Here is a 26,672-nt window from a genome sequence, read left to right as displayed (position 1 = left end):
CCCAAAGCTGTCTATATTTGATTTGCTTGGAAATTAATCATTAATGTCTTCCAGGTGGATAGCAAATGTGTTATGAAGTCTTCAGTATCTGCATGCAGGGTAGTGAACCAAAACAAAGTGAAGTGCAGGGGAAAGATCCCCTCAAGCCTGAATCCTTGAAGAGCAAATAGGTGCCTGTAGGAGCAGCTCAGTCTGTACACAAGGGGTTACTGAGATTATATTGACATGATGTTGTGGGTACTGTGGTTACCACTTCTTCAAATCCTCTGTGTAGGTTTATGCTATATCAGAGTGACTGGAAACTGAACATTTATCATTTTTGTTGTCATATGCTTTTTACTAGCATCTGGAAGAGAAATACCTCCTCCTAAATGAAATGTCAAAGGATTTAATCATTGGACAGGGCAGATATTCTGAATTCAAGAGGAGCGGTTCATAGCTTTGCGAGATTTGCCGTCTCTCAGAAAGATGAAGTGCTGGACCTAGTTCTATGTGGCACATTGCAAATCTTTCAGAAACAACTCTCCCAGACAGGAGTCTTGCCACCTTTTTCATTTGCTGCATTCCTAACTGCTGCGTTGTGCACTAATGCTTTATCCGAATCACTTCAAAAGTCTTGCTTGTCACATGCCCAGTACAAAATGAAAACGTGTTTGCCAGACGGGTAGCGTGGATCCTGCTGACTCTCATTTACAGCCTGCTTCACAGCAAATGTTATTCTGCGAAGGTAGCTTTAATTTTTGTTCTAGTTATTATGTACTTGTAAAGAAATTATTATTAGCAAGGCCTCTGATTTAGGAATGTGATTTTTAAGCCTCTCTACAGCCCCTTCTGCTTCTTACCAGCATGACCTGGCAGCAACTTCCTCTGTAGGAAGCTAGTTTTGAACACCTGTGTATATTGATAAATGTTTCTTCTGCGCTGTGCTTTAACCATTTCCTGCAGCAGAATTGTCTTACTGAAGTTCTACAGCTAGACTGGTTTCAGCTTTGTTTTCTTGAGGTCTTAGATATGGTATTACAGCTGCACCCAAGACCTTTCTGATGTTGCGAGAGCAGTTTCTGTCTAAGCAGTGGCCAAACGTCTGGTGCTTGGGCCTATTCAACTTGTAGTAGGCAGATGTTGTTGTACTGGTGGTACTGTAGTAAAATCTTGGAATGCAGTATTTTAATTTAGTTGGGACAGCGCTTCTCTGCTATAGATGTCAACTTTAGAATATTTCTGAAAGGGAGCCGGAGCAGCTAGCTTCGTCTGCATCACGGATGCTTTTGCTGTAGTTTGAGTTCACCACTGGGCGTGGTAATTATAGTTGGTGGCGTTCAAGTTTCTGAATCGGACTAAGTGGGTACTGCATACGTGAGGGAATGCTGAAATTGGAGACTTGGACTAAATAAGCATCAAAGGTCTTTGAATCTGCTGGAGAGCCTGCCGTGATGGGTGCTCATCCTCCCTTAACTTGACAAAGGGTTTTGTTGTCCTGTGCACCGTGTAGGCCCATCCCAGGGGGTTTGGGAGAGGTGGCACCACAGGGGAGGAGGAACGTCTCGGCAAGTAATTTGTCCTCATGGATGAGAAGGCACAACCTGTGCTAGCGTGTGTTTACAGGAGGATGATTGTAGGACTGCTCTCCCTCCTCTGCTACTACAGCCTGAGCTTACACAGACAGGTTGGTGAAAGATGACTACTATACCAGGAATGACCAGAGTTGTGGACCCTGCAAGCTGTCACTGATATGTGATGAATAAAATCTCTCAATGAGATTGATAACATTGCAAAAGTGATGCCACTGTACAGACCTGTGCCAGATGTAGTCAGAATCCAAAAATAGCTGTCCTGCACTGATGAAAGACAGTAGGAGGAGAGGATATGGTGGATGTAAGGATTAGTTTGGTAGTAGTGGCACCAGCTACTAGGAACAGATTGGTGTTGAGGAGCGTAACGGTAAGCGTGTGAAAGGAACACCAGGGTTACTGCAGGTAATGGGCCAGTAGATGAGCTACTGGCCTCAGATCAGCATCTTCTATTTTTCTGCTATGTGCCACACTTGTGTCTAAAGTAACAGCATGTGTTGGCTTTTTTTTAAGTGATTTTGGGTTGGAGATTTTAAATGCATTTTCCATGACTTCTGTATAGATGGACACACTTTGGTGAAAAGAAAAACGTAAATTTAGTTTTTTGGATTGACTGAAGTGTCCTGATGAACTTCCTGGGTATTCACCACACCTGACACCTTTCAGTAATATCCGTAGGGCTGCAGTCTTAGAAACACAGCAGAGCATATGGAAAACCAATTAATTCAGTAGATATTAATTAATAAACACTTTTCCTCTAGGGAGAACCTTTTAGCACATCCACTGTTTGGCCCAAGATTGCATGCATGCATGAGTGAATAGTGAACATGCTTTCCTGAATTGTCACTTGTTATTTCTCTTGGTAGGCTGGGGACAGCCTCCTCTAGGCTACTGCTGCCAGGCTTCCAGACAAACAGACTGCAGTTAATGCTTAAACTGTCTCTCAGCCACCAGCGTTCTCGTGTATAGCTGATGTCAACACATGCCGGTTTTCCCCATTGCCCTGTGGACTGCTTCGCTGAGTCTGGCCACCTCCCGGCACTCTATGGCCTCTTTGTTTTGAGAAGCACGCTTCATCAGTGGTGTGCGTGTGGAATTATCAGCTCTGAATATAGCTATTTTATGTATTGAAGCATATACGCTTGTGAAAAAAGAGCTGTTGCACGAATGGGTAGTGTATTGTCAGTGCCTTCCTCTTGATGTCATACAGCTTTGTTCGCATCTGGTTCTGCGCTGCCTTGAGCATTGTAGACTGAATAGTTAATAGACCCTGCAGGGCAGTTTAGCTGAAGTACAAGCCTCCATTTAATCTATCTTCTTTTAGAAATAGCCCATTGGCCTGTCATCAAGATCATATAGCTCCAAGAGAGAATAGTAAACTAATGCTTGTGTTGTAGTAGATTTATGGTGAAGATCTTAAAATCTCTCCACCTGGTCCTGACAATGAATTAGTTCTCTTGTGAATCTTTTTTTAGTAGTAATGAGATATAAATGGTTTACAAAAGATATTTGCTACTGACCATTTGAACTTGCTTGACTCCTGAAACTGCAAAATGCTGCTTAGTGCTATAAGCAATGGATTTCACTGGTGATTTCTTCTGCTATGGTGTTGCTGCACATGTGAAGGTAACGTTCTTGATTCGCTCAGTGATTTGTTCTGAAGTTGTTGGGGTTTTAACTGTGTAAAATTCTATTAAATTAATTATGTGGATTTGTATTGGTATTTGCTTACTTCCTGCCGAGTATAAAGATAGACACTTATTATTGGAATGCAAACACGCTATGATGGAAAAATCACCTTCATTGCAAAATATGGCAGGGCTTCAGAATTGGCAGTGTGCTGAGATGTGACCTTACTGGTAGAGGATTGAGTCAGAAATGTGTTAAGTTAGCGTCCCTTTATGGTTTCTCTGATTCTTCTCATTACATGAAATACTCTCTTCTTCATTAAAAAATGGTCTTATTTTTTGTGGTATGTGAAAAAGAGGAGAAACTTCTTCATGAAAATCTGTGAAGAATACAGAGGCTTATCTGATGATCTTGCTTCCTCTTGGAGAAGTTATGGGTATAAAATGCATTTATGACCGCAAAGCAATTTTATCAACTGGGTCTTTTAAAAACCAGTAAAATTTCCAAAAGTTTTGAAATTTAAATATCCTATTTGAACTTCACGAAAGAAATAGTGAAGTGCCTCTTGTGCTTGTTCACTGTTTGTATTTACGTGGCTTTTGTTGTCAGCTTTTGTTTGGAGGTTTTCAAAACATCGTTAGTACAGGATGACTTGACCTTGTCTTGCAGATAAAATTAATTGTGAATCTGACTGTTTTCCTGTATTGTAAATGACTGGCGGAATGAATGGAGGCAGCGGGGCTGGACACAAATACTGCGTGGAGAGGTGTATTTCCCAGTAGCAGCCTTGTACGGTGCCTTCCCCAGCGTTACCTTCTGAAGTTGTGCCACTGTGATACAATCACGGTTGCTCTCGATGGTGAGAGGAAGGTGAGAGCTCTGAGTTTAAGTGTCTCATCTTCTAAAGAGCAGCAGGTATCTGGGTTAGGGAAGGACTTACTTCAGCAGCTTGTCAAAAAGTTTAAGATTTTTGAAATTAATCAATTGAGTATAAAGCATCTTTTATTAATGTGTGAATATCTGTGGTCATGTATAAATCAGTATGATAGAACAGCTGCCACATGCCCTGTTTCCCTTTCTCAAGGAAAAACTCTCTGAATACACCGATAAATAGTGAATAGTACATAAATAAGAAATCATTTGGTTATTTCAGAACATGATTCAATGTTCTAAGCAGTGCTGTGCAGTATTCAGTCACTTCTGGGTTGTTTATGTGCTTTTCACTTTTTAATGAAGGACCCTGTTTTTCATTAGTACAATTTATATTTCATGTCTTTATTGGTATGGTCAAATACCACCTATCAAAATGTCACCAGTCCTTTTCAGACACATGCATAACCTTTTCTACTTAGTACTTGCAGCCTATGTCCTTAGCAGGGAAAATTATTAATCCCTGATGAGTGCAACTGAAATGATACATGAAGTCAGCAGAAATCTTTCTACCCAGTGAGCTGGCAGGGCATGTTTATAAGCCAGCAAACTGCAGTGCTTTGCAAAATATTATGGATCCAAAAGCACAATGAATTATTTCTAGAAGGTTTACAAAGCTAGGATTAAGAATGGCTGTAACAACTACTGCTGAGGGCGTACAGAGCATGTTATCTAGTATATTTTCTGGGTTTCCAAACACATTTTAGGTACTAAGAGCCTGTTATAATATGTTGGGTGGCTTTTGTTAAGTGAATGATACGGTTATCCTTGGGTTTCCTTTAATTTTCTAAATGGAGCTTTACTCGGTTTAAAATTCTTAGCAAAAATATTTGTCTGGGTTTTTTTCGGTGATCAGAGTTGCTGATGATTCATTATTCAGAAGTTGATTTAATTTCTGCATGTATGAATAGATAAATGGTGAGAAGCTGTAAATACTGATGTGTTTGGTCACTGTTGACGTGGATAATTGAATTAAGTGTAGAACCAGGCTAGTTTTCCGCCTGTGGTGTGAGAAGCATTCATCGGTGTTTGACAGAATTTGCCGTTCGGGATGGATATCTTTGTCTGCCACCCAAATAGCTGGGTTACATTTGCTCTTCCTGACTTGCTCGCTGTCATCCCTTGTAAGCAAGCTTTATGAATTTGGCTCCATCTTTGCGTTGTGTTCTTGCACTTCCCCAGTATTTTGTGGCTCGGGGCGGTATTCCTTCCCGATCCTGAGCTCGTGTGTCGGCTGCGGTGAGCCAGCCTGCTGGGAGGCTGGAAGTGGTGTGCCTGGCACGTCAGCTTTTGGTGTGGGAGATGGGCCGTGGTACAGCTGGAGTTGTGCTCTCTGGGAGGGTCTCAAAGACCCTTTCTGTCCTTTCCTAAATGGATTGCTCACACACTGGTATGGAAAAGTTCAGGCACAACCAGTTCATCCTGAACGTCTATGGAAGTATCACTAAGTCACAAAGCATTGTACTGTTGCTTGTGAGTGTCTGTGTAAAATCGAATGCTTGGCTTGTTGTTCAGCTTTCTTGGATTTTATAATCTCTTCATTGTCAGTAAGTACCAGTACAAGATAGGCATCTAAAGAGAGCTTAGCAACAAAAACATAGTCTAGGCAAACCCCATAAAAAGCCAAAGAATGACATTGCGTTGTTTGGAAAGCCTTAAAAAAGAATCTTAATGTACTGCCATGTGTGGAGAGAGCTACTATTTGTCAAAAGATTTATACGGTGAACTAAAGCAGCGTTAACGTGATGAAATTAAAGACTGAAATATTTCTCTCATACTTCCCCCCTTCCTCCCTTTTTCTTACTGCTTTGGGGTTTTTTATGTGAAAGCCAGTGATTTTGCTTTCACATAACACTTACTCTTCCCGTTTATGGATTCTGTCTTTTCTAATTTTTTCCTGTTCTCCCCCTCCCCTTTCCCTGCCATGGTTTATTGTTTTGTTTTTCCCCTTGCTGGGATAGACTCATGCATTTTGTAATGCTTTTCTCCTCTGCCCATCTCTTCTTGGTGTGCTTCTGGCTCCCAGCATTGCTTTTGTATCTCCTCTCTGCCAAACTTACTCTCTTCCCCGCTTATGTTTTATCTGTTGATAACTGTTGTACTCCCTGATTTAACAAGTCGAGCTGTAGAATATTACGGATTTCCGACACACTGTTCTTGAGGACATCTTCATTTGTTAAGAATATCATTATGAATGATGGGTTAGTCCAAATCGGCAAACCTGACTCCTGGGTTCAGCAACACCTTTTTGGAGATATTTTTGTGCTGCAGAGGACTCTGGGAAAGTATTAAAAAGCACTCTTCTCTTAGAAACAGGGTAAACCCAAAAGAATGACCCAAAGGAGAATGAACCCTGCTAGTGTGTATTTCTAAGGACGTTTCCAATGCTGTGCTCAGGGTGAGTCCCGGAAGGAGGACCCATGTTTATGGTGGGGTGTTCATCACTGGCGGTGGGCTCGCTGCTGCTGAAGTTGTACTGATTGAGTCTGTCCAACTGTTTAAAAAAAGATGGGTGGGATGACTGGCTGTTTATTCTTTGATTCTTTCTGAAGAGCTGGAAGAAAAACAAAACAACTTCATTTGAACTCTGAGAAGGACAGCTGTGTGTATAGATGACACAAGGACTGCTAATGCTTCACGGAGAACTTTATTCCTCTAATGCATTTAAGGGAGTTTCACTGTAAAAACCAGTTTATTTCTGCCAAAATTTTAGTAGTGAAGGTGGGTCTTATGGAAGCAGTTCCTTTTATATAAAGGTAGGGCTGGGTACCTGGATGCTGCGTATTCTGCCAGGACAGATGAACCCGGCATATCCTGTACAATCCTAAGTAACAAAGGGCGACTAACACAGGAGACTGGTTCGCATGAAAGCGAGGTAGTCACTGCTGCCAGCGTGTACGTCGGGAATTAGGCACTCTGAAGACTTCTGGCTAGGGTATGAACGAGCTGGCTAGAAGTTTACTAATACGCTGTATCCTATTTGCAGCCTCGGCTTGGCAGGGCTCCTCTGGAAAAATTAAAGATTCCCTCTCCTGGCATAAAACCACAACAAGGAGTGGGAGTGAAACGCAGCTGTCCTACCCCTGGGTTGAAACAGCAATCTTGCAGCTTTGTCTTGCCAACTGTAGGGAAGTACAGCATTCGGAGCATGAATCTAGTTTTCTGACTGATGCTTGTTAATAGCGAGTCCTTAATTTCATCCTGTATGATCTCTTGTTGTTATCTGCGTGCGTTTAATTGAGAAATGTCTCTCTGAAAAGCCCTCTGAGAACCTGTTTGAAAGTGACTTAGATTGCTGGCTCCAGAGCTGTGTCATCTTTTAATCTGCATCATATTTGAATTCCATTGTGAAGTGCCAAACAAAAGCATATCAGAAATAATAATTAAAAACATACTATGTAAATAATTGGGTGGTTGGCAAATGTGATTGGATTTTACAATTCAAATGCTTTCGTCCAGAAGTGCTGACAGTAGACACAGTGCCAATAGGAGTGGTCACAGAAAGATGCATATTTCCAGCAAGCATGTGGAACACTTAGCCAGAGCTGATGTAAAATGAAAAAACGCCAAACACGTTTAACTAGGGAAATTAAGAGCTATTTTACTTTTCTAGTGAAGATACTTACCTCTGGCAAGTGACTCCTACCTTAGCTTAAATAACTTTTTCCTTTCTGAGATTCATACTCATCATGCAGTAATAGTCCTTGCTAAATGGCCTGACTGGTGATATTTAGCATTCTTATTATGCACTGAATGGACTCAGTGGTTTCCCATGAATTTTCTAGGTGACGGTGCCTTATCTCTTCTTTTTTCCCCTTCCCTTCCTACTATTATGCAGCCATCTCAGTTATGCTGGCACAACAGGTTTTGGGAGCTGTGGTGTACATAGCAAAGGTTAGGGGATGGGACAGACAGTCATTCCTTGGTGATGATGGCTTCTCGGTTGGGTTGACACAATGCTCTGGTTTGCAGTACTGCTGGTGCAGCTGCGAAGGGGATTCACTGTGGCTCACTGCTGGGAGGAGGGCAACTCCTTAAGCCAAAACCATTGCTGAATGTGGAACCTTCATTAGCCCCTCCCTTCCCTGGCTGACAAAAATTTCTTTATTGCATTTAAGTATAATTTTCTGGGGGTGAGCTGGGGGAAGTCCTTCACAAGCTTTAGATAATTTGTTCTTAGACTGAAGAATCTTCAGGGCAGTGTAGCGGTCAAGTAGGAGTACTTGCGTGCATGCGCATGAGCACCTCTCCATTATCAGGTTTCTGATTAAATAGGAACACGTTTCTTAAAAATAAATAGGTCTAACCTATTAAGTGGTTAGCAAAATTTTAGCAGTAAGTTTTTCTTACTTGCACTGCTCGCACTTGCTGTCTAAAAATTAAAACAAAGCGAATGTGTGTCTTGTCAGCCCTCAGCTTCCTGACACTGGGACTAGTTAAACCTTTATCTGTGAGGCTGAAGGGTTCTCTATGAACTTCCCATTACACCTTCAGGCACTTGAACTTTAATAAAATTGCCCCTTGACCTTCTCTTTGAGGTGAATAGCTTGGACCTTAGGGCTGAACGAGACACCTTTCTGATCCTCCTCTTACAGCTATTAGTTAGCTGTGCTCTGAGCCCGCTGCAGTGTAACCGCGTCCTTCCCCAGCTGAGGATACGAGAGCTGAACAGGTTGTCCCAGTAGTGACCATGTGGAGGCCAAATAGAGGTGATGAAATGTTCTTACTCAGCATCTTTCCCTATTATCCAAGTGCACTCTCTCATCCCCCCCCCCCCCCCTTTCTACTGTTTATTGCTAGTTTAGCAAGTCTACCTGTAGTCTTTCCAGTCTGTGTGAGGTCTCTCTGTGCGCAACTAGCAGTTATGAGCTCCATCTTAGGAAATACACAGAGAATGTGGGAAGTAAACGGACTACTGGGGAAAAAAAGCCGCTGGTGAACTCTCTTGGGTAGTTGAAATAGCACAGTAACTGCATCGCACTTGGGAAAATTGTCTTTCTGCTGGAATCTCTTCCATTTGGAAGATTTACAGCAGATAGAGCAGCCTCTGGCTTTGTTGGCTTGTTTGTGTCTTTTGGTGTTCAAATGGACTTATAGTCATCCAGAGACCTCCCGCACAGTTTCTTTCCTGCTGTCACATTTTTGCTCACTGGGGTTACATCATATGGAGAGCCAGGGCTCTGTGAGAGGCTGTTCACACGTTTCCTGCTATGTTTTGTTTAGACGGTGGCTTTTGGTGTGGGGCTGGGAGGGAAGGGGGCGAGATGCAGAGGGAAGAAATAGAATGTGATTTAACGTGGGTAATCTCTTGGGGAACTGTTTGGATGGAAGCAGTCCTGCTGTCTTGGTGCCAAGCAAACCTGCTTTGGTGCTTAATAGTGGGAGACACTGGCAAGCACATTCCTTATGAGACGGGTGATTAGATTTATTGTCAATCACTTTGTATTCCCTAGAACGAGAAATAATTTATTTAAGAAATGGCTTTCTTGGAATGCAAGTTTAAAAATTCATCAGTGATCCATTTGTTCTGTCTCCCTCAAGATTATAAAAGCTTTTTTTTTTTTTTTGCTTTTTGTCTTGTGGCAGTGTGTTTTGCCACAAAAAGCATTTTTGTTTTGTAGTTCAGGCAAGATTGTGGGTGGGTGAGGAGATTAGTTAAATTTAACACTGATCTGACATGGCTGCTAGGACACCCAAATAATGTTCCAGTCTTGGTCGTAATTCAAAGAATGCAGAGATGGTTTACATCTGCCTTGAAGTTAAAAAAGCAATTCTCTAAGGTAGTTTTGTAGCAGTGCAAGTAGGCGTGCGTGTGAGCCTAGAACTGACAGGCTGGGTCTGGCAGATTTTGGCTTAACACAGTAGTGATGTGTTTAAGTGGCTGGGGTAGGGTCTGGGACACACGAACTGCATAAAGAAACTTGCTGCTGTACTCTGCCAAACTGACGGTTCTTTTCTTTGTTTTAGATGAAGGACCTAGCTTGTACTTCTGACTCCTATGTGCATGTAAGTTTGTGGCCTTGATATTTAGTAATACATGCATCAGTTTAATTTATGACCCAAACTCTGTGGGACCAAGGAGAAATGAAAGCTGAATGCCTGTCTTGCAGAAAGGAATGTACAAATGAGTCATCCCACACCACCCTTAATGCTAGCATTGTAGTGGCAGCAGGTGGAGATGAAGGAAAAAGCTTGCTGGAAAATTGTAATCCATGAGGTAACCTCATCCCACTAAAAATCTCCCTAATTTAGCCTTGGTTAGTTCATCTGAAAGACTCCAGAGGAAGCAAGTTGGATCTGTTCTGGGTTTGGCCAAAGATTAGGCATGCAGATTTGCATTGTGTTTGTCTTTGGGAGGTAGTTTGGCAAATCACAGTGAACTCTCTGTACGAATCTTGGTGAGAAACAGTCATTTCCTGCTCATTCAGTATGGTTTCCTAATGGACAAACTTTCCAGATAAACACTAGCCGTGCTGCTGACAGTTAAGTTAGGGCAAGCCCTAATACTGTGTGTGCCAGGTGTTCTTTCGGGGGGTTTTTTTGTTTGTTTGTTTTTGCCTTTATCATTTTCATACTAAAAATAATGGCTTATGCTTCTATTTTACCACTTCATCTAGCTGAAACAGTGGGGGAGAAAAAGGGTTTGTGCCGAAGGGACTCATTGATGAACAGTGATACCCTCGTCCAGTTCTGGGTTCTACCGCAGGCTGCGTACACTGGGGCTCTGAGGCCTGGATTCATCCCTCAGTTTTAATGCTTTCTTGAAGTGCTTGAGGTCATTTCCCTGCAGATTCGGTGGCGAGAGCTGGATGTGTCCAAGGAGGTAGTTTAGTCTGTGCAATATCCGAACTGTTCTCTGAAGCTCCAATTCCTCTTTTTGACTGAAGAAGAAGAATGAAGTTACTGTGCATTTAGATACCTTGCTAAGCTGCCTGAAGATAGGTGCTGTGAATTTGAACCTATTATACATCCATTTCCCTACCTGGAAGATGTATGTCCTCACTCTTCCCTCCTAGTTGCTGTTTGGGTCAGCAGCCTCCTCTATCACGTTGCAGCAGTGTTGTCCTTTTGCAGTACAAAAGCTACTAGTGATTGTTTTGTTGTGAAAATCAATGGGCGTGCGTGATTTGCTCCGGGTTACTTTTAGCGTAGTGGAACTGATTAACACGTAAATTTTAAGTATATATTATTGCATCTGTTGAAGTTGACCGAGATGTAATGTCTTGACATCTTTGGTTAACACCCAGTCAATCTGAAAAACAGGGCAAGGTAACACAGAGCCCTGAGAGACGTCTTGCTTGTCAAAGTGACAAATTGCCCTTTCTGATTCAAAGGACCAGCTTGCATGGCAGAGCTAAGTAGCTACTGGAGAAAGGGGAGCAGAGCATGGGAAAAATACCCTATTTGTTTAGGCCTTCCCCTGTATTTTTTTGTTGTTTGTTGCTCTGAGTTGAAGCTCTTTGTTTTCCTTCATCTGAAACAATTTAACAGCAGGTTGAGAGGAGCAGAGCCTCTGGGATTCTGCCTCTCCCACTTCTTGTTCTTATAAACTGTTTACAATCTCCTTCAGTTTTCTAGCTTTGTATGGAAAAGTTCAGTGGGTCAGCTTTCCCTTTAGCTTCATCCATCATTCCAGTCAATTAGAAATAGTTGAGGGCCAATTGCCCGGTCTTCCATTAACTGAGACACTTCAGATTGTTTAAAATAGCATAAAAGCCCTCTTTGTTGACCGTTGGGCAAGCTCTGTAGATTTCCCCGTTGATGGGCAGTTACCGCGTGGCTGAACAGAACCCCAGTGTGTCTTGCACTGCTTGAGGGATGAATATTACTGCTGCAGGCCTTGTCTGGGTTTTGATTCCTTCTCCTTCACCTCTGCCTCTTGCTTTCCCTGAAAGGTGTGATGCCTTCAGATGGTGAATTACCATGCCTGCTTGCTAAAAAAGCTGCTCTTTGTGGCTTTTCAGAACTTCTGTAGTTGAGAGTTTTTTCAGTTGCTGAAATGTTCCTTTTTAACCTTGGTGCTTTAAAAGCTCTTGGCGTTATTTGTTAGTCCCTTGTCGTGTGTGTTTCTAAAGGACAAAGGAAGTGTGTAAGTGTTCAGGAAACAGTTAGTGCATTGTGGTGTGTGGCTGAGTTCATTCTGGTACCCCATGCCAGGACAGCCTGCTTTCATTTAGGGCTAACATTTTCCTTATGTTCTGAATTGACCAGCCTTAGGGAGAGCTTGTGTGAGAGCTCTAATGGAGAGCTTGAAACTTGGCATAGGTTAATGTGTTTGGGTTCACACTGAAGTGAGCTGAATCCATTGTATATATACATATATATATTTATATATATAAATAAAACCCACATTTTGTTTCACATGACATTTGGCAGAGAAGTAGGCTCACTAAATGGAGATCAGTTTATCTGCAGCAGAGTAGATATTTATGTATTCCCATCTTAAAATCATTGTCTAGCTTGCAAGCTCTCCTTCCAGTGTTGTATACTGCCTAGGTTTCAGTACATGCTGGTCCGTGTGCTTTTTGTTGCTCCAGAGCCTTTTTGCCTGAATATGTCATCATATGTCATCTGTGCAGCAGTGTGTCCCCTGACTGTGAAGTTTGGATAGGTGTGACTGATCACCTGTGCTTGGTGCTGAAGATGTGGACCTTGCTCCGGTTTTTGAACTGGAGGAGTGCAGCATGTGGCGGTCCTTGAACATAAGGCCTCCATCTTCTTCCAGAAGGTGTCCTGTCTTGCAGTGATGCAAGCACTGCTGTGTGTGAGGGCTTGCCTGTTTCTCTGTTCCTGAAGCATGATCTAAAAGGAGTAAGAGAGTCTCCTGTACGGCTGCCTCTCAGATGGTACAGGCTCAGTGATGTGCACATGCTGGTTAGCTCGGATTCCAGCTGTTGCACTACTGAGATGCACTAAGAGCTCCCTGGAAAAATCCAGGGCACAGGCACAGCAGGGATCTTCAGGCTGTGGTGAAAGAAGGGGAGGTCTGACAAGGCAGCAGGATATGACAGTAATCAGATTTGAGAGTCTTCAGCTGATGGGGAGCTGGATCTTTTATTTGGAGAAAGATCTGCCACAGATACACCAAGTTCAACAAACTCCACCAGTGAATTTCTTCCTCTTTGATGTCCCATTGGGATAGCAATCTGATGCAGATCTCAAGATAGACTTTTTCAATTGGTGCGTTCCTGCAAACTTGCGTTTTTTGTCTTCCTTTCTCCTCTGCATGCCTTCGGTAAATAACAGCTTGAGGACATGACTGAGCTGGAAGTGCAGACCTAAGTTGGAAGGAGACCAGTGGGGCGGAATGTCAGCCTGAGACTTGACTCTGACAACGCTGATGTTTGCCTGCTTTGCACTTACACATAATCTCATGCTTTGCAGAGATTGAACCTTTAATAAGTAATTTAAACAAAGAGGAGTAGGAGGAGAGAGAATCCACATTTAATTCAATTAGCATTGTTGTCCAATGCCATTAATTATGCCCAGCCTTGTAATGTGTTTCACAGAAGTTGATACACTTGAGCTTTGTCTGTGCTGGGGTCGACTGAGGATAAGTATGTCTACTGGTGTGGAATCCAGCCTTTGTGCTTTGCAAAAACCTTCAAATTTGATATCTGACAGTAGCCTGGAGTAAGCAGTAGCCTGAATAGCCTGCATTGCAATCTACTGAACAAGGGGAATCTCTGGGAGAATGATGATCTGGTGTACGTGTTTTCAGTGTTTTTGAAGATGGACTGTTTTAGTGGAAGTAATAATCTCCTGCAATTTTCTATTATTTCCAGACTGTTTAAAATTGTTTCATAGGCAGAGAATAAAGGACTTTGTTTACTGTCTTAAAGTAGGATGTCTGATCCTCCTGGGGGAGGTTATTCTTTTATTAAAAAAGATATAAAATAGCTAGTTTGATGGAAATATAACTCTAGGAATTGAAATGGTGATGATTATAGAAGCTGTAGTATTCTAATGCAAAATAAGCCCTAGGAGATATGTGCCCTAAATGGTAAATCACTCTGGTTTTTAACAAAACAAGAATTACTGTTATTTTATGATTCTTATTTTACAAGGTCTTTAGCTGTTTCATCTGCACTTAACTTTTACAGGCTGGGGATAAATTGATTGTTGTTTTGCCTTTTAAATAGCTTGGCTTTTTTAAAGTATGCTGGAGATGCAAGCACAGATCAACAGGATAGGATTCATTTGGTACTGAGAAAAGCCATGATTACTGACACCGTATGCAGTCAGTAATTGGATTGGAATCTGTTCTCATAATTTGGTGGTGTTTTGTAATCTTCTTGGAAGGAGCCAAAGATTATTATTTTGAAAGGGACCTCATGGGTAATGCTTAGCAATTGGGCGGGAGGGGGGGAGTTATCACCTTGAAATGTGTGTCTGTATTGCACGAGAACTCCTGCTGCCATTTTAGAGGGGCTGTGGGGATCCCTGAGGGCACTGGCAGACCTCAGTGGCCCTGACCAGCTTCACGTGGGGCTTCCACCCACATTCCCAGCCCAGAGACCTGGGAGCTTTATTTAAGCTCAGCCCTGGGCCCTCAGTCCATGCTTGGGCTATGCTGGAGGAGTACCAGGCTCCAGCTTAGCCATAGCCGTGCCTGTGCCTGGCTGGAGACCCCATTGATCCAGACCCCGGCTTCCCAGCCTGACCTCAGACTGCCTTGTCACTGTGGACCTGCCTGGCTGTCACTGGACCTGATCCTAACTCAGACCTGCAGGTTTGCTTTCCAGGCTGACATTGAGCCTCCCTCATCAACGTGATACTGCCTCTTGGTTGGACCAGGCTGCTGTCTCAGGCATGTCCTTGCTCAGGTGCTGTGGAAGCGAACCCCAGCCAGCAAGGCCCCTGCCCAGCCATCCGCGGGATCCCCCTCAGGGAGCTGCTGGCCCTTGGCGCTCCCTGCCGCGACTGCTGTAGTTCGGCTGTTGTGCCTCGAGTGTTTCACAGGTCCCTGGAGGAGGAGGGACCCAACCTGCAGGAACTGTCAAGGATCCTGATGGTCTCCCATTAACAGGACTGGAATGAAGCTTCCTTTAAATTTGCTCTTCCCAGATGCTCAGCTGATGACAGTGATTGCTGTGGCATGGCAGATCCCTCTTGTGCTGGGGACCACCCTCTTGTTTGACAGTATGGGAAGAACCACAGAGTCTTGGCCAGTGTGGTAGGAAAACAGGAATTGTCTGCTTGCTTTTGCTTTGAAAGCCTCCAGCAAGGTAAACGAAGGAGGGTGTGTTATTCTAAACTGGAATTGCCTACCTCTAGTAGGCAGGGAACTACTGGTAGGATTATTCATTAGGTATTTATTCCAGCTCTATCTGGCAATTTGTGTTTTACTCTGAATAATGTGGCTTATCTGCCAAATGTTTGGAATCTGAGATGCTGAGATGTATTTAGCAAAAGAGCGTCCTAAATACAGAGGAAGGTGGTTGAAAGGGGTAATGTGTCCCAGTTTCTGCAATTTGTGATGACCTGAAATCCTTAGTGATGGAAACTAAGAACAGCTAACAAAATCTTTGCATCTTTTCTACATTAATGTTAGCTTGTGACAACTCCACATTAGTGATGTGGAGCGAGTACTGGTTTTGGAGATCAAAGAACTGCTTCCTTAAGCTAATTCAGGGAAGAGAAAGCTGGATGATATGCTGTCCTCTGCTCGCTGCGTTCCTCAGTAGCTCACGTAATAAGAAGAAAGAGACAAGAAGATGCAGTCTGGTTAGTTGTCTGTGTTGAACTTTGCAGGCTTTTGTTCTTTCTGGTGGTTAGGAGAGTCTCTTGCTTACAACAGATTTTCCTATAGGAATGGAGATCTGTATCTTATCTCCTTGAATCTTCATTTTAGAAGCAGCCAGAGGATAAAAACTAGCACAGTGCTCATTTAAAGTCAATATGCTCTAGTTTGCAATTTGCTCATGTTTAAGTGCCCAGCTTTAAAGGTTTCCTTTGCCCGCAGGCAGTCTTGAATACAAAGGGCGACTATTTTTTTTCATAAAGAAAAAGCTTTGCAGAAGCTCAAAGAGCAAAATATTTCTTCCCACCTTCCATCTCCGTGGGTTTGTTTATCACAAGGCAGAGTTTGCCTCTGAAGAATCTAGAGGGGAACGAAGAGACGTAAATTCATGGAGTCACCTCAAGATGCAGCTAGAAATGAGGATGATGGATGAGGTGTGTGTATGTACATACACGAGTGAGAAAGTCCCACCTTGAAACAGTTTTGGCATTTGATGCTGTGGAGCTTGTGAGAAGGTTTACAAGGACAAGATGTAATGGAAAAAATCCCTACATGTAACTGGTTTCTTTGCTGTTGGCAAGGCTGGGGTTGCACAAAGATGAATAGAAGTTCTGAGTCTTCACTGTATTGCAGTATTGTGTAAGCTCTTCTGTTTAGAGGGAAGCTTTACTGTGGGGTGGGGAAGAGAGAGTTGCAGTTAGAATGTAGTATCGTCGTGAAAAATGTGAAGGGATTAATATATTTGTCCCAGGATCTAGTTTCCCTTCTGAAGCTGTGGACAGAAGACACAGTCTGACATCCGAACCCTACCATAAAGGATTTGGTGTGTATCATAAGTTATTGGCCATAATGATTAAGTGCTGCAGACTGGGAGGAGTGACTTTAGGATTTCAGAAGCCTTATTCTTGTGGATTGATTCTGTAGCCTGAGTTATTCTGTTGTTTCAATAGAAATGGAAGTAGTGCCTGCTTCTCGCACATCTGGTGGTCCAGCATGTGTTATCTTTGAAGACTGTCCATGTTGTATTTTGACTGAGATGATTGCCTGAGGCTTATTGTCATGGTCTTGGTTAATATTAGCGCTTACCTGAAAATGAAAGCAGCTTCCTTACTGAAGTTCAAGTTCCAGAATGTCAGAATACAGCTGTAAATAAAGGAAACTGAACAGGGGCATCTCAACTTGTTTCAAAGGAAATTATAGATCACAAGAGGATTAAATGATGCTTTTTTCTGTGGAGCTTAATGAGACCTCAGTACCCTGCTTCTGCTCAGCAGCGTAAGGTCACTCAGAAGGATACGGTCCTTCAGGGCTTGCACAAAACATGGCACAAAGTTCTTCACTGGGATGAAATGGGGGGGAGGGAGGGGGAAGGCTGCTCACAGGTGGAGAATATTTTAAACCTTTGTGTAATTAGACTCAGACTCTGCATGGCAACAGTTTCATCTAAATCACTTTGTTTTCCTGTGATGTGAAAAGGTATACTCAATTTGCCCATGGTGTTTTCTTTAGGGAAAGTGTGTTCACTTTGCAATTTAGGGCCTCCTGTCAGTCTTGTGGTTTGGGTTTTTAATGAAAAAAAAAAAAGTGTTTGTGTATATTTGTGTGTGTGTATATATATTTATTAATAAAGGATGTTCTTTGTGTGCGTGTTTGACAAGATGTGTGAATAGAAGCCCTGCTTTGGCTTTGAGGCCTGTGTAGCCCAATACCTTCAGGGCATATAATGAAATGAAATGAACAGCCTGCTGTTTCATTTTACATAGTTGAGGATTCATAATGCTAGGGAAAAGTCTTATTTCTCAGTACGTAAGCTGATTCTTTATTGGCCACTTGCTGTGAAACTTCTGAAATACATTCATCTACCAAAGGGGAGCTTCTCTGATTTCTGTGCAGGGACACACAATTGCGTAAGGAAAAGGAAAGTTCAGACGTTAGTGCTGGCAAGCAGCAGAAGTATTCTCTTTGGGCAGTATCCCTGCAAGAACTGGCCTTTGATCTACTTTCTTTCTGTTTAGTGTTTCTTTATGTTGTCTATCTGTTATAAATTTTAAATAAGCTTATAGTGAGTTAGATCTTGCGGACTTAGCGAAGGGAAGATGTCAGAAGGGTAGCATTTCATGTAATTCAGCTATTAATCTCTAGTGATCTCTTTTTTTTTTTTTTTTTAAATTATCATTGCTTTGGACAGTTTGAGAAAGGTGTCAGTTTAATAGTAGGTCTTGATGTTTTATGCCCTTCTGTAGTCTGCAACTGAGAGTATTTTATCAAATGGAAATAAGCTTTTAATGGTGTGTAAGATTAACTGCTCTGAAAGCCAATGGTCCTGTTCACTGTGGAACTGAATGAATGTTTTTACAGACAAAATTTCCACTCCTACGCTGGGCATTGAAGAGAAAGCTTAAAGCAGGTTTAAATATAAGGTAGTATTCTGTTAGTCTGGAGTAGGTTGCCTATAAATATGAAATCCTTGATAGATGCTTCACATGATTTCCATTTACTAAGCTGAGCCCAGTCATACCAGCATAACTGCAGCATGCTTTTTTGAGACAATAAATACTTTCTCTGAATCTCAGCTTGCAAGTTGTTGGGTAAAATGTGTTTGTCAATTGAGAAAGCTGAAATCAATGGAATAGTTACACCATGACGGTAGAAGTGAAAAGTTGTGGTTTTTTGTTTTTTTTTTTTTTACCTGCTTCTTTAGGAACAAAGCCCCAGTAACCAGACATCAATAGCAATGATGCAAGAGCCTCAAGAAATGGTGGAAGAGACAGTTACTGTGGAGGAAGACCCAGGCACTCCCACTTCCCATGTGTCTATTGTCACTTCTGAAGATGGAACCACAAGGAGAACTGAAACCAAGGTGAGAGGTTAATAAACAATGAGGAAACTGGCAAAATACCACCTTATCACAAAATAAGAACAGCAGGGAGTGGCGTGAGTGATGACAGTCATGCTATTGTGATCCTCGGTGAGTTTTGAATGTTGTTTGCCAGCAAAGCTGAGTTGATGGCTTTTTCAGTTTCACCACTGTCTGGTTTGGTCCCAACCAGCTGTGCTGATACAGCTGTTCATGGAGCTGTGAACTGAACAGTAGAAATTATCCAGGTTAACAAAACAAAAACACTGGAACCCCTTCCCAGACAGTTTATTCTTTTAAGATTCACTTTACTGATACAGTTCTCTGATTCAGTTCTGCAAACACATATGGTGATAAGAGAATTAGATGAGTTGGTAGGGCTTGGAGTAAATTACTTTGCAGCTGAGGAAAATGTGCTTGGAAATATGTCTTCAAATTAGTTATGATCCAGAATAACAATATGCGATTATACATTTGTCCTTCAGAACAAGAAACATCTTATTTAAATAACACCAGAGCATTTAAATTCTGCTACAATCTTGTGAATGGAATTTTATTCCTGATGCATGGGGAAAGCTGGGTGTGTTCTCAAGTGACCTGTACCTCAGGTTCTGCTGGATTACAGGGTTTGCATATGTTCTGATTTTCCTGATGTCTTTTTCTTCCCTTGTGTAAGATAATTTTGCAGTCTCTGCTGAAAAGATGCTATATATTCATGGCTGCCTCACATGCCTTCAGGTGCCACTGGAACATTAATACACCTTCTCATTTGGGTCTTGGAAGTAGAGCTGACATCTTTGTTAGGTTTTGGTCTTGTGAAAGATTAAGGGTGATTCCCCTTTTAAAAACTTCTGAATAGCACTGATTTAAACAAAAAAGAGACTGTCCGGCTGCTTTCTGTGTTAAAAGGAGTTGAACATAGGTCACTGCATAAATCAGTGTTTATTTTTACTGGTGTTCCAGAATTGTAGTCCTCTTAAGATATCTATTCAGGACATCAGATCCTCAGGTTGGAGTAAATGAACGTTGATTTCCTGAGGTCTGTGGGCCTGTGCGCATTGTTATAAACTGAGTATCTGGTTTAATGTTTGCTGCAATTAGTTAGAAGATAAATATAACTGGCCTATTTTCTCACTGTTGGAAGGTGATAAAGGTCTTAAAATAAAAATAAAACAGACAACAAAAAATCCAAATTTTTATTAGCTCTTCAAATAATCTAATGTATTTAATCTGTTGACTTATTTGAAAGAAATGCTGTTTTCTTTCTAGGGGCAGCAACAACGACAACTGTTATTTACAGGAAGGAAGTGATAAAATTACAGTGGTGATGGACACCTTTTTATATGCACTAATAGTAGTGCATAGTTTTAGGAGACTGTAAGTGCAGCTATGCAAGGGAATAAAATGATAGCTACGACTGTAAAAATAGAGGAGAGGCCATGCAGTGGTCCCTAGATAACAGGACCACATGGAATGAAATAGTTTGTCTGAAATAGTCATGCCACTGATAAAGCTGCGTGCTTGTCATAGCATAAAAGGTGGGATTTTCTCCTATGTGTGATGTACCTGCTACTTTTCCATCTTCCCACAAAAAAAGGGCAGTGGCAGCTTCAAAACAGGCATTGTATCTGCATATGGGAAAAGCAAATTGAAAAAACCAGCAACCCTAGAGCTACTGTTCCATTTTGAAGAGCAGGGCTTTCTCCTGTTACTGGAGTTCACTCCCGGCACTGAAGTGTGTCTGGAATGAAGGTGCATGGCTGTCTCCTCTGCATTTACGTCCTTTCAAATAATGCCACTGACTTCAACTTACGTACCATCTGGAGATGTTTCCTAGTATTTCATTGCTAAAAAGACCAACTCTTAAAAATAAATAAATAAACCCAGTTGTTGTGAGGAGTGATTCTGAAATGTCAAAATACAGATGGGCTTGGCTTAGCTCTAACTCTGTCAGGGGAGGTGCTGTGACTTTGAGGTGGTCGTTGTCTCCAAAATGGTTTTGGTTTGGCTATTCCTTGTTGTGATAATACGGCATGGATTTAACAGCTCTTAGATATGAATCTGCAGTCAGAGGTTTTTGTTTGTTTTTTTTAAATCACATTGGTCTTCAATTTACTTTTTGTTTTTGTGGGGAATGTGAAGATGGAAACTTGTCACTGGGGTTTAGTAGCATTGGTTAACTGTCCTGGAGTTAATTAACATCAACTTACTATCACTTCTAATAGGTGGTATCATAGTACTTTCATAGGTCATACCATTATATGTGAGCGCCTTACAGCGAAAATTTAAGTTTCTAGTACCTCTGTGCAGTGGCAAAATTCTGACCTTGCTGCTCAGATGAGGATGGAGAAGGAAAGCATTTCTGTGGGATGAGAGATGCAAACACGTGTTTGTGGGCATGCAGCGTGCAGTAGCAGGATCTTTGGGCCCAGAAACTGCTGTTCAGTGTCTCTGCCTGTTCTCCCCCAGAGTGAAAAAAACATAAAAGGGGGGAAAAAAAAAAAAAAGAACCACATGCCACCACTGTGAAAAAAACCCAAAACCAACCAAACAGAAAACCACCACCTGAATCTTGCCTTGCTTTTAGCGTGCAGGTACTTCTTATCCTTGTAAAGGAGCAACATGTCCTGTGGTGGGAACCCTCACATCTATTTTCAGTCATATCTAATCTGTTACTTAATAAGGGTAATGTTTAAAGTTGAGATGGTCACATTGTATTAATTAAATGTTAGGGGGGTTAGATTTATGATCAGCTTGATCAGCTTTTTTTTTTTTTTTTTTTTACTTCGAACAATCAGTTAAGTCAAGGTAGCTAGCACAAGTTTTTATGCTCTACACTGCTGTGCTTGCTCTCAGCTACTTTGTTTGCGGAAGGGTTTAGAACCTATTTTTATAACCTCTATAACTAGAAGGCTCTACTGGACAGTGCCAGTCACAATCTCCAGCATGTTTATCTTGCAAAGAAAGTGGCAGCAGTGGTTTTTAAGAGCCAAAGAGACCAGAGATGTTTTCCAAATGTATGCTTTCTTTGCTGGATAGCTTATGTGGGGATTAGTCAACCTAATGCCATTTAATATGCATTTTTTGATTCTTCAAAAGAAAATTGTCATTTAGTTTTGCTATATTTATATGAATTTTTAGCTTGCTGGAGAGTGATGCCTTTGAAATTTCTCCTCTAGAAATGAAGCATAGCAAAAGCTGTAAACATGAATGCTCCTGTAGTCTGCGGTTCCTTTACTCCTCCTTCCCTCGTTTCAAAACCATAATTCATAAAGTTTATTCTCTTCAATAGTGTATTAAGTAAACAACCTTAATCTAGTAGCATTGACAGTTTTGCTATGCTTTTCCCCCACATCTTCGAAGATGCATGTAGAAGTGAAGCAGGGAGAGGGCATAATAGAATTTAATATTTGACATATTTTAAATAGAGAACATCTGCCTTTTCAAAATGAGATATCTCCGAGTAATTTTCCCCAAACTGTTATTCTGTTAGTACTATACTAAGTCCCTACATAACATTCACTGCACAAAAGATGTAGCAGATAATTCTTCATTTCAACTTATTATCTCTCTGGAAGCCAAATACCTATCATGCTAAACCAGTGAAAGTCACCTTGGGGAGAGGACTGCCACTTCTTGCCTGTCGCTGGAGCGCAGCCATGTGTTGAAGGGAGCCTGCTTGTAAGTGGCTCAAGAGAACTCAGTAAAGCAAATTAGATGTGTGTGCGCGCTGGTGTTAATGTTTGCTTTTTTTCTTTCTTCAGGCACCTTTTATTTTTATCTTTGAAATGCTAAAAGATTGGAGAGATTTAGGTCACTTTCATTCATTGAAAATAATGTTTTATGATAAGAAATTATGAAATCTATCTGTATACAAAGTGTTTTAATTTGTAGTCCATCCATTTGCCTTGTGCTTTCTAATACTCGGCAAGGCCAGATCTTTCCCGACAGTGATGAACTGCTGCTCCCGCTTCCAGTAGCAGCGATGGGAAAGTGCTTGTGACTGAAGCTCTTCAGTTGTGATGGTGCCAGGTACCCCGAGATGCAGTCCTTCGAAACTTTGCAGAAAATTCAAGAGAATTAGGTAATAGAACAGGAATGGATTTCAGTCGAAGTTGAGGACCCTTTCAAAATGTGAAACAGTAAGCTTAAAATTGAAGGGGAGAAATTTGAGCTGTTGTTTTGAAAACCTACGGGGCCAGTTCTTACACAGCATTTAATAGAAAGGTAATAGTTTCAGCCTGCTTGGGCTGATTAATTTTCATAGTCCATAGTTCAAAAATAACCTCTGAGAAATGTCAGAATGCTTTTATCTTTGTGCATTCTTTCTCATCTGTTTTTTGTTTTATGACATAGTTTCGACAAAATTTTTAGCCCTGTCAGCTTTTATAGGGTACTTAATTTATCAAAACAAAAAAGGCAAAACAAAACCAACCTTGATTACAAAATGGAAGGGAAAATTACAGGTACTATTTAACATGGCTGCATTTAACCATGATAGCTCACTTCATCTGAAATCTCAGTACAGTCTTTCTTCCTCTTGTGTCTGAGCACTGTGCACTTTGAGGGATCCACTTGTACCATCTGCACATGCATCCAGTAAGTCCAATCGCTGGATATTTTCATGTTTGTTCTCCCATCCTTCAAGACAAATAGAAGGATGAGGGATAGAAAAATACAGAACCTGCTTCAAATGTGTGAATATTTCCTTTGTGTTCTGCTGGGAAATGTATTTCCAGAAACAGAATTAGTGAAAACATTATCATGGGGCCTGTAGGGGAATTAGTTAACAAAATAATTGCTATCTGGAGGGGAGAACAAGGTCAGTAACCTTGACATGTAGTTATATTCTGGGGTAGGGGGAGCAGAAATGAAAGCACCCAGTTGCAGTCTCATAAGATTTTGATTCCAGAGGGCTTGAATAAGTTGGTATATTGGAACTTTTTTTTTACTGTGGTTGAAACCTTAATATAGTTTACAGGAAATAAAGAATTGCAAATATATTTTAAGCATACTCAGACAACCTCTTAGTAGGGCAGAAATCTGAAGCTTTCATCTGGTATTCTGAGACTGTAGCACTGAAACAATTGAGCACCTTTGATTTGTAATCCGGCTAAAAAACCTCTTTGAACAGGTTTTCTTTAGAGATGGAAAGTAAACAGAGGAAGTCAAATTATACTTTTCTCAAAGTAATTTGTATCTCTAAATTTTTCATTGGAACATATCCGTAGTGAGGAGTTCATGGTAATAAATCTTTCTCAAGATTGGGTGCATCTGAAGGATCAGGTGTCTCAGATAAGACAGCCTGCTGGAACTCCCACTTGGAATAGCTTTGTTCTCTCTGGCTAATGCATCAGTATTAAGGAAACCACAAAAATGTTGGGAGAGAAGATTACTGTGCTGTCAGCTGTGCAAGACTGTCTGTGTTCTTTTAAGAAATATAAATTAAACATTCCCTTGAGCTGGATTTCCTGAAATAAAGATGTTCGGTTTGTTGGGGGGTTTTTTGTTGGTGGTTTTGTTGTGGTTTTTTATTTTTTTTCTTTGCTTGGAAACCTAATAAATGGACCTGCCTCTATGTGCTGGCTAATTACTTCCTAAAAGCTTCCCTTTATTGTCCTGTAGGCAACAAAGTCTGTTTATCACATGATAAATCTTCTATCTCAATGCCCCTGACAAATGAGGCATGAGTGCAAATGCTCTATCTCAAAATATAAAAAGACTTGGTTTGATTCCCCCACCATACCACCTTTAGCATTACTGAATATTTTTATGCTATGAGAAATGTGTACTTTAATGCTTGAGTGAAATGTTCCTTTTTATGTCTGACAAGGGGGTTTTGATTGTCCTGATTTTTTCCACTCGTTAATAGTGGCAGCATTCAGAAAATGATAGGGGTGAAGCGGTGCTAACATTGTGAACTTGTTCTTACATGTGCTGCCTGATGCCAAGTGTGTCGTTTGGACTAGCCAAAGGCATTTGAAACCTTGGCTATGCTAGTCTTGAAGACAGGAAATAAGGCAAATTTGGAAAAAATTGCAAATGAATCTCCTGCATTCTGTGTTGGTCATAAATTAAAAAAGAAAAATTCTCTGTAAATACTCTGTAGAGTACCAGAGCATAGTGAAAACCTCATTAAGTGTAACTGGAAAGTCACAAATTGTCTGGGAACTGATTTTCAAAGTGTTCTGAAATTCTGCTTTGTCTTTTTGGTGTACGTATTGAATATTTCTAGACAATTGTCCTTGCCATAACATTTCTGCATTGTGTTACCTCATCCTGTTTGACAATAACAGTGATTCTCAAAGAAAAAAAGCCAACAGTCAAAAATGAGCAAGAGTCCAGACCTGGCAGTAGGACTGCTGGGTGAAGGCCTACAGCAGCGATGTCTCCACTGCAAAGCCTTTGTCCAAGGATCCTGCAGGTCAAAGCCTGTTCCTTCTTTCATGCTGTTGCTGCAGCCAGACATGGTTTTATAGGTATCTTGCATTGTCTGATCTTGACAATTTTATGAAAAATGACACAGGACAAACTACACATGCCTGGCAACATATGTCTTGAAAAGGGAAACTCAGAATTAGATTTGAAATATCTGGCTCCTGGTGAGGCACTGCTGAAAGAAAGGGCTTTGTGAGGTTACGCGAGTGCTCTTCCTGGCATCTAGAAAGTTGCCTCTTTGTTCCATCCTGGGCAGAAGTATCCATTTCTGATTCATCATATTGTTGAAATGCTACCTTCCTTCCTGTTATTCCCATCACTGGTTCCCAGATTCAAGAATGCGAAGGCCCAGCGCTTTGCATCCAGTTCAGTCACTGCTTTGCAAAACTTGCATATTTCAGGCCTGAGAAATGTTGCTTTTTCTACTCTTAGAAGATCACTTATGAACATACTACTTTGAATAAAACTTTTGTTTCAGACTTCAGTAGGAGCATACTGAGCTGTGTTGCCTTGTGTATGTCCACTTTACAAAGAGCTACTGTAAGCGACACAGCTTTTTTTCTTCTCTAAATGCTGTCTAGTTTTATAAACGCCATGGCTGTAGTCATGCTGATAAATGAGTAGAAAGTAGAATATTGTGCGCAGGTAGTAGGCAAAACCCACTGCTGGATTCTGTCACAAAATAAATGTTTAGTTTCTAGTTTCCTTTCTTTTAGTTATTAAAATGTCTGCTTTTTTTAAAAAGGGAAAAAAGAAGATCTGGAGGCATAGAAGATAGTGTCTTTCCTGATGTTTATTTGCTACGGAAATCTCATTGGGTTGAAGAGGAAAATTTTTTCAGCTCTGGCCCAAATTAGGTACTAAGGTCACGTTGGTCCCTGGCTATGCTTTATCCAGCACCGTGATACTGTTTAATTATGCTGGTGGTGGAGAGCCATTTGTGCTGCTTTCAGTCTTGCAGGATTTCATTACTTCATTAGGCTGAAGTATCATTTGCTCACAGATGTCTCTAGGAGAAGAAATGCTGTTTGGGTGATTTTTTTCTGTTTGGGGTTTCTGTGTGAAAACATCTGGCTGGAGGACATGTCTGGAGCCACTTCAAGAGATGTACTCTTAATTATTTTGTTTTAGCAGCAGCTTGGCTAATCTGGTGCCAATCTAAATGTTTAAATCAGAGGCTATAGGTCAAAATATCTATTTGGACTTCAGAGCCAGGAATACATGTTACAGTTACTGTTTCTTTTGTTGTCCACATTTCATTCTGCGGCTTACGTGAAGAAAGGTGTCATTTACTGATGCTTATTTACCTCTGTAATACTTCAGAAACCCAGAATCTCTCTTAACAATTTTGGTTTGTGTTCCTCCCCTCCCTGTGTGTAACACTCTCCAGTGGATTGATTCTGCCTCTCCTCTTTGTGGGTGTGTTGCTTTGTTGTTTGGTTGGGTTTTTTAAGAGGGCAGAAAGTCAGCATTTACTAGGGTTAGGGTAACTTTTTTATAGGTT

General features: G+C 41.3%; 1 protein-coding gene across 14 annotated transcripts in view; it reads left to right on the top strand.

Moving 5' to 3' along the window:
* The window catches only part of ARVCF (ARVCF delta catenin family member), a 287,124-nt gene that overhangs the window by 171,177 nt on the left and 89,275 nt on the right, over positions 1–26,672 (top strand). For 7 of the 14 annotated variants that reach the window (XM_054844463.1, XM_054844465.1, XM_054844466.1 and 4 more), the window contains one exon: positions 18,575–18,733. The exons of 1 other annotated variant lie outside the window; for it this stretch is intronic. In XM_054844463.1, coding sequence (XP_054700438.1) covers positions 18,575–18,733 — 159 coding nt within the window. Of the gene's footprint in view, positions 1–10,097; positions 10,137–18,574; positions 18,734–25,924; positions 26,026–26,672 lie in introns of those variants that run through there. 6 more of the 14 variants (XM_054844462.1, XM_054844469.1, XM_054844467.1 and 3 more) reach the window with 2 other exon arrangements.

This window comes from Grus americana, chromosome 16, assembly GCF_028858705.1.
Source record: "Grus americana isolate bGruAme1 chromosome 16, bGruAme1.mat, whole genome shotgun sequence".
NCBI lineage: Eukaryota > Metazoa > Chordata > Aves > Gruiformes > Gruidae > Grus > Grus americana.
Note: the sequence above shows the minus strand (reverse complement) of the source record. Positions and strands in the feature narration are given on the sequence as shown.